Source organism: Mirounga leonina, unplaced genomic scaffold (genome assembly GCF_011800145.1).
Source record: "Mirounga leonina isolate KUSES-001 unplaced genomic scaffold, KU_Mleo_1.0 Mir_173, whole genome shotgun sequence".
NCBI classification, from domain to species: Eukaryota; Metazoa; Chordata; class Mammalia; order Carnivora; family Phocidae; genus Mirounga; species Mirounga leonina.
The window spans coordinates 75,477,354-75,485,840 of NW_023270447.1; the positions used below are offsets into that span (position 1 = coordinate 75,477,354).

General features: G+C 43.2%; 1 protein-coding gene across 1 annotated transcript in view; it reads left to right on the top strand.

Moving 5' to 3' along the window:
• Positions 1-8,487, top strand: part of RHCE (Rh blood group CcEe antigens) — a 37,313-nt gene extending 28,826 nt beyond the window's left edge. Inside the window, exons 9-10 of the mRNA XM_035019455.1 lie at positions 3,441-3,514; positions 8,238-8,487. Coding sequence (XP_034875346.1) covers positions 3,441-3,514; positions 8,238-8,264 — 101 coding nt within the window. The 3' untranslated portion in view covers positions 8,265-8,487. The remainder of the gene's footprint in view (positions 1-3,440; positions 3,515-8,237) is intronic.

Sequence of the window (8,487 nt, forward strand, 5' to 3'; positions counted from 1 at the left end):
GGCCACATGTATCTGTGCCCATCCCCTTCTCTGTGAACCCCCACAGCTCAAGCTAAATGATGCAAAGGGGCTCAGACCTTGATTAACAACAAAAACAGAATCACATGATTTCAGAATTAGAAGGGCCCTCAGAGGTCACCTGTCAGAGGTGTGGACTCTGAGGGCCAGACAAAGTAAGAGACTTTCTGGAGGTTACAAGTAGCAGCAAGTGGCGACATTACAGTCTCCTGAGCTCAGGGCTGGTGATTTCACCCAATTTTGTACAGCAAGCCAAGGAAACCCATATGCCAAAAAGTTTACCTTCACTCCCTGAGAATACCCATACTATTATTTTGTTCAGCAAGTATTTATTCAATATCTACTATGAGCCAGGGCACTATTCTTTTTTTTTTTTTTTTAAAGATTTTATTTATTTATTTGAGAGAGCGAGAATGAGAGAGAGTACATACGAGGGGGGAGGGTCAGAGGGAGAAGCAGGCTCCCCGCTGAGCAGGGAGCCCGATGGGGGACTCGATCCCGGGACTCCAGGATCATGACCTGAGCCGAAAGCAGTCACTTAACCAACTGAGCCACCCAGGCGCCCCAGGGCACTATTCTTAGGCACTAGGGACACAAGAGTGAACAAAACACGTTCCCTGATCTCATGGAGCTGATATTCTAGTGAGGGGGGAGGGGATAATAAATAAACAGATAAGTGGAGTATTTACTATGTCAGAGATGGTAAGTGCTATGAAGAGAAATAACTCGGTAGAGGAATACAGAGTCGGGGTGAGGATGGGGTGCTCTTTTAGAATGGTGGGAAGGGAAGGCCTATCTAATAAGTTGACCTTTAAGCAGAAACCTGAAAGGAAAGAGGGAAGGAGACATGCCATGCGTTTATTTGGCAGAAGAGCATTCCATGAAAAGAGATAGCAAGTGCAAAGGCCCCGAGGCGGGACCAAAGCATGCTCAGTGTGGCTGACATGGACAGAGTGAAAGGGAGAGTGGCAGGGGTTGAGAACAGAGTGGTAACAAGGAGCCAGATCATTCTGAGAGATGGGAAGCCATTGGAAATCTTTAAACAGAGGACTGAAGTATGCTTTTGCTCCTGCAATATGACAGAACAGCAAGACCCTTAGGGAGCTGCTAATCTGCCAGTCTTATTTATATGCTAGGTGAAAGTATGGATTTCTGTCCAGAACTGCTCACCTTTATTCTACAAGCAAACAGCTTTATTGGTTAGACATTCATATACTGTGTCCCTAAGCAGGGAATGAATGCCAAATAAGAGACCAAATAGCATAAGCAGACATAAAGGAGTTGTATGGTGTTGGGCACATCAGTTTACTCTCTCTGGGCCTTGGGTACCTTCTCTGTAAAATGAAAGGACAGTGGTAACTAATCATTTGGCTTCTTTTCTGCTCCAAAACGTAGAAAGATACTTTTTGGAATTGCCTAGGTGATTTTAGAGAGTGAGACTGACTAGAATTACTCTAATATACTCACTGGCCTCAGCTTTCAGCAGAGTTGAGGTGATTGATTAAGCACCAGATAAGACAAATACCTCCCTCCGTAAGTTTACATTCTATTCATGGTGGCAGTCTAATCCTGAGTAGGGTTACCAGATTTAGCAAGTGAAAACCCAAGGTGCCCATTTTTTAAGTTCAGCATTAACTGAGCATCCTGTATTTTATCTGGCAACCCTCCCCCCGGACTGTGACACCATTCACCATTGTCACTAGTATTCACAAAGTGACACTGATTTGCACCATCTTGTAAAGCCCCTGGGAGGGCTTTTTTAATGCTTGCCTGGAGTCAAGAAAGAGAATAGAATATTGTTCCTTTAAGAGTTAAGACCAGCGAGTATTCCTCTTTACATGTGGCTTTGAACATAAGAACACTGGTAAATAAAAAGAACATGAACAATGGAAGGGGGAAAGAGGCCACCAAGCAACCAAGATAGCACCAAATTGACCCCCTAAAGCTGAGCATTTTGCTTGCCAAGAGCCCCGCCCCTGATTTGGGCCTGTCTACACTTATGTAAGAAACAATCCCATCAAGCATGGTTATTGAGTTTCCCAGTTCCGGCAGATCAGAAATGGAGGTTAGAAATGGGACAGGTTTCTAGAGGTAAGGCACACTGGTAGAAGTGAGAGGTGAAAAAAGACAGCCTAACGGAAGAAAAGAAATTCTTAAAGCTAGACACTAGAACATGAAACTTGGGCTGCTAAGAGAATCCAACAACCCTCAACAGCTACATACTTCCTCTGCATTAGATAGCACATTTCATAAATGGATGTTCCTAGCAATGGTTCCGATTAAAAAAAAAAAAAATCTGGGGGCACCTGGGTGGCTCAGTCGTTAAGCGTCTGCCTTCGGCTCAGGTCATGATCCCGGGGTCCTGGGATCGAGCCCCGCATCGGGCTCCCCGCTCAGCAGGAGGCCTGCTTCTCCCTCTCCCTCTCCCCCTGTTTGTGTTCCCTCTCTCGCTGTGTCTCTCTCTGTCAAATAAATAAAATCTTAAAAAAAAAAAAAATCTAAATGTGTTTAGTGTTGTCTCATAAGACAAGAAAATATAATATATTTTGGGTGGATTTTTGTCAGTGGTGAGTAAGCCTCAGCTATGTGGAAAGTTCATGTAGGTGTTAGAGATCATTTCTGAATAATTCCAGCTAAATGAGGTGTGCTGGTTACACCCTACATGTCAATATCAGTTAAAGGTGTGCATTACAAAAGGAAAATGTGAATAAGTACACGCCTACTCTTGTTAATTTTACTACTTAATACATTGGGACCGATCACAGATATACACAGATAAAAAAAATACACAGGTAAATCTATCAGTGGCATATCCGTGGTTCGTATGAAAGGTGAGCAATCCCTTCACGTATCCTGAGAAATTCGGTTCGCTTTGCATAGCTGGAGGAATACACAGGGCCAAGCTCTCTGGGCAGAAGCTGGATGGGTGAAAAGAAGAATAGCGCAAAAGCAAGTTAGTATAAACTACTTTCCTAACTACACAAGTGGAGTCCTGAGCTGAGGGTCACAGAGTTTATTGAAGCCAGTGAGTCACGCCGGACTGACAGGAGCACCTAATTGGAGTTGCTGTCCATGGTAGCTCTCGTGTTCCAAATAGATCAGCTTTTAAGTAGGAGCACCGTCTGACAGGGCTCTTCTATTCCACCTTGGGAAGCATGTCAGATAGGTGGCTACTGTACACCTCTCAGTATCATCTAAATCCTTTGGAGATAATTGCTCTTGCCAGTTTCTTTTAAAAGATGTCTATAGAGTTAATAAAGCTGGTCCAGGAAGGCCAGCACTTCAATTTGTCTGTCTCCTGGCTGTAGAAGAAAAAGGGACTTTGTTGAGATAACCATAGCTGGCCTATGATATTTTGATTAATTTAGAGATAACAAATGCTGTGCTCTAAAGGTTTAACACATAATTATGAATTTTAACAGGTTTGGTCTTAAACCTCACAATATGCAAGGGACCTCATGCAGCTAAATATTTTGATGACCAAGCTTTCTGGGAGGTAAGATTTTTAACCTAAGGTCATAGATCTTGAGTGAATGAACTTAGAACGATATCTGTTATATCTGTATGTATGTTGACTTGGTGTTTGTGAGAACAAACTAAAAACAAAATTGTGTGTGTGTGCGCTGGTAAAAGCTGGGGAGGGAAGTGGTAAAGGTTACCATTCCCCTGACGCCTCAAAGTCACTGAGGGTCAGAGATGTGAGAACGGCTGCTGGCCACACTTCCCTTATCTGGGGTCATCAACGTGGGCAAAGGGTTTGACGTAAAGGTGATTGAATCCTGCGGTGCACGAGCCAGCAGGTCCAGTCTCATTTGATAGACACACTGAGTGGAGCTGTGACCATCTGGGTTCTCACAGTGAGTGTGCAGCAGAGCTGGATCTAGAACACAACTCTTAATAAGCGGTAGCTAGCGGACACAGGACCACGTGTACTGTTGGAGTCTGGGATCATTTAGCTAAAGGACAGAGAACTCGAACAACGCGGCTACTGCTGAGGGTCTCTGTGTTCCGTGTAGTGTTTGTTGTCATGACTAGTCTAGAAAGAGGCTCAGGGCTCATTCCCTGTTACCCCACTGCACTCCTCCCTTTGGCCAGCACTCATAGTCCACCATGCAGTCTGATGTGCCACCTTAGGTAAATCCCATGTGATGCTGAGGTTGGCTGGGCAAACATTGCAAAATTATAAATGGGAAGTGGAGGCTGACGGAGGCCAGGCTAATGCCCAGCATCATACCTTTGTGAGCAGCAGAGGTAAGACCAGGAACTGTACCTCCCGAGTCCCAAGCCAATCCTTTCTCCACCTGGCATGCCTAGATACTGATCACTAAAGGGACAGAGAACCAGCCTCATTATGGGCCTTGGCATTAGTGTTTGTAGAGAGAACCTGCCTCTTCTTCTCCTTTGCCTCCTTCTTTATCTCTTCTCTTAACTCCGCTGCTTCTTCTTCCTTTTCCTTGTCAAAGAGCTTTACGGAGGTATATTTAAATTGTATATTTCAAATATACAATTTGATGCATTTCAACATATTTATATGCCTATGAAACCATCACTACAGTCAAGATAATGAACATATCCATTGCCACCATGTTTCCTTGTGCCTCTTTGAAACTATTCCCTCCCTAGGTCACCGCGTTCCATCCTCAGGCAACCACTGAACTGCCTTCTGTCCAATAGATCGGTTTACATTTTCTGTAATTTTATATAAATGAATCATACAGTACATTCTTTTTCTGGCTTCTTTTACTCAGCATAATTATTCTGAGAGTCATCCATGCTGTTGCTTATAAACGGTCTCATCTGGTACCAGCTTCTCCCTACAGCCAGTCTCTCTCAGTCCCTGCCGAGTGTTCTTGCCCCTTTGGTGGTAGCAGGGTAATCTAGTGAAAGGACTCAGGAAGCTGGTTTAATTCATCCATTCATTCCACAAGTATTTATTGAGCAAGCCCTATATGCCAAGCATTCTGCTATTAATGAGGGATGCCACAAATGGGACCAATATCCAGCTCAGTTATTTGAGTTGCAATAAATACTTGCTGAATGAATGAAGGAAATTTGAGGAACACCCCCATCCCCAACACTGGGCACTGCAGCAGCAGGTGAAGTGAAACCACGGGTACAGACCTGGAATGAGAAGACCTGAATTCCAGTTGCCATTCTGCAAGGTCTCATGGAGGCAAGTTCCTTGACCTCTCTTACTGGTAAAATAAGAATGGTAATCTTTGTTCTACCTCACTGGGTTGTTTTGAAGACCAAACGAGGTAATAATGGCTGTAACTACATTCTATAAACTGTAAAATGCAAAGCACCACGTGAACAGGAAAGCTTATTACTGGGGGTTTAGCCAACCATGAAGGAATGCGTAAGCTTAATAGTTATCATTTATCGTAAGCCGATGGTTTCCGATTTTGTGCTAGATGCTTTTCAGCATTATCTGATTTTATCCTTACAACAAGCCTGCTCAAGAGTAAGCATCCCTGTCTTAAAGATGAAGAATGGGGCGCCTGGATGGCACAGTCAGTGAAGCATCCGACTCTTGGTTTCAGCTCAGGGCATGATCTTGGGGTTGTGAGATCGAGCCACATGTTCGGCTCCGGGTTCAGCACAGAGTCTGCGTAAGACTCTCTCTCTCTCTCCCTCTGCCCCTCCCCACCACACTCTTTCTCTTTCTAAAATAAATGAGGAGGAAGAAGAGGAAGAGGAAGAAGAGGAAGAAGAAGGAGAAGGAGAAGAAGAAGAGGAGTAACTTGTCCAAAATGATAAAGCTAGTAAATGGAAAAGGAGGAATTTGAACTGGTATCTCTTTGGCTTGAAAGACACAGCTGCTCCTGGAGGATAGTTACTACTCCCCCCACTATTCTGATTTATCCTTTTACAGCTGAGCAGAACATTTATTCAGCAGTAGAACACTGCTTTCATTTGAAAAGCCAAATATCCATTAAAGTGGCAAGAGTTCAAACTTCCAAAGCTGATAAATCCAGGGGTAATTTTTTTTAAACCATCTGAAAAGACATTTTAATCATCATCGAATGTCCTAACGCACTTCAGAGAACCAGACACCTGGGGGTTGGAAAGGACATTCCTTCACTGGTTGCCCAAACCATGTCTGACAGTTCTTGGGATGGGGCATTCACCACTCCCCAAAGGTACCCATGTCATCCTTAGGTGGCTCTATTACTAATTAATCATTCATTCACTAATTAATTCCATTTAATGTATTCCCTAATATATGACAGAACTCTTGTGTGAAGAGCTGGAGAGAAATCTAAATGTAATGCAGCTCTCGATCTCAAGGAACTGCATCTTCTAATCCTGTCTTCCTATAGATTACAATGATCCTACCTCAGATACTGTTTTACAAAAATTCAGTTCCTGACACAATTTTTCATAAATTCCTTCCTTCAATTTTTTATTTCAATTTAATAACCCATGGATTTTATTTCATGCTTTCCAAAGCACAAGAACTCACTGACATCCACTTATTAAAACTAATTCCACAGTTAACCTTTCTGAAGAAAATAGCTTTTTTTGCGAGTCTATCGCAGACAAGCCCCTGTCCTGGGTACTGTGTGGGGGTTCAGAGAAACTAGGACTTTCACCATGTAGAAGGACTGGATCTTTCTATATGCACAGCTCTATCTGGTAAGCACTGAGTGAGTCATCCTGGCAGTAGCTGCTGGACAAATGAGAGAAGGTAGAGTTTGGGGAGGTCAGGAAACATGAAACTTGGAGCTGTGTTGGATTTGGTTAAGTGGCAGGAAGTGAAAGACATTCCAAGCAAGGGGAAGGTTGTGAGCAAGAACTGGAGAAGCAGGAGGCAACCTGGCTCAGATGGTTGGTGAAGGGAAAGATGAAAGGTAGGCGAGAGCCACTTGACTCATCCTCCAGGCAATTGGAAGCTCCCAAAAGTTTAAGTGGGGGAAACGACAGGATAGTTTTAGAGTTGAGTGGAGCAAGACTAAGCTCGTAGGATGGATTCTGAAATGAGTGCCATATGCTGAAGATCATCCATTGGCTTCTGAACAAGTATTTGCAGTTTATTTTAAAAATGATTTTATTGCCAAGAAACATAACCACCACCACTGTTTTAGCATATAAATACCTCAGAATCCGTTGAGTCCCTCCTGCTGTGTTAGGCAAAATTCTCAAAACCTAGCCTCATCACACTGGTATTACCCCTGCTTCTGATTTAAGATACACACTGTAGACACACAGTAAGGATCCAACAAACGCTTGTTCAACAAAAAGGAGGACAGCGGGTTTCTAAAGCAAAGCAGGAAGACAGATTAGGAGCCTGCCAATGGACTCCTCCCCTCTTGGAGAGGCCCCTGAAAAGAGCCTTGTTCTGGAAGGCGGATCTGAATTCGAGTCCTAGTTCACCCACTGGCAGTCTAGTAGTGCCTTCAGGCACGTCTCTTTACTTCTCTGGGGCTCAGTTTCTTCATTTGTAAAATGAGACCAAATTCCACATTCCGGAGTCAGACGGATCTGGGTTCTACCACCCCTTGTTCTGTGATCTCTCAGAGCCTCATTGTTCCCATCTCTGTGGAGACAGAGATATCTGTCTCACCAGGTCGTTGTAAGGGTTTAAAGGACATAATGGGTGTGAAATGATAGCACACTGATCCTCAAAAAACACCCCATAAATGTTAGCCACTCTGATTCCCACTTCTACAATTCTGTGGTCCATGCTACCGGACACGCAGTGATTTAGGGCAGGGTGTAACGTGGCACCACCCCAGAACTTAGGATATGCTCAGCTTGCAGAAGAGAAGACCCAAAGGAGACCTAAGAACAATCTTCAAACACTTGAAAGATTGTCATGGAGAAAAGGACAAGTATTGGTTCCTATGCTTCTCCAAAGAATTTACCTATATCCAGTGGGCGATGCTGTATAAACTGCTAACAACTTGTCTGCAAAATTACTACGAAGTAATTCATAGTGCGGTGAATTCACCCATTGGGTGAAGTGCGTCCTCTGTCACTGGGGGCAAACAAAAGCCAGATCACTATTTATCAATGATGCATGTAAGGAGCTGTAAGAAATGAGATCTAAGAGTTCTTCCAATTCAGATTTTGTGAAAGACCCTCTTAAGACGTCTGTGAGAAGACATTTTCGTCAACATGTCAGTTTCCAGAGTTCAAGTCAGAATCAGTATGTGTCCAAATTTTAAGACTATAAGGGTTCATCTGTAATAAAAGTATTTGTTTTGTTTTCACAGTTTCCTCATTTGGCTATTGGATTTTAAGCAAAAGCATCCAAGAAAAACAAGGCCTGTCTGAAAATGAGACAACTTCCTTTCACTGTTGCCCCCCTTTTTTTGTGGATGACAGACACTCGTTACAGCAAAGTCTCCTTATATACAATGGAACAAGGTCAGAGATGAATTTGGTATTAAAAAATAAGATTAAAAATTTATTTGAATGGTAATTTCGTAATAGTTTAAAATAAATGTTTGGTTTCATTAAAAA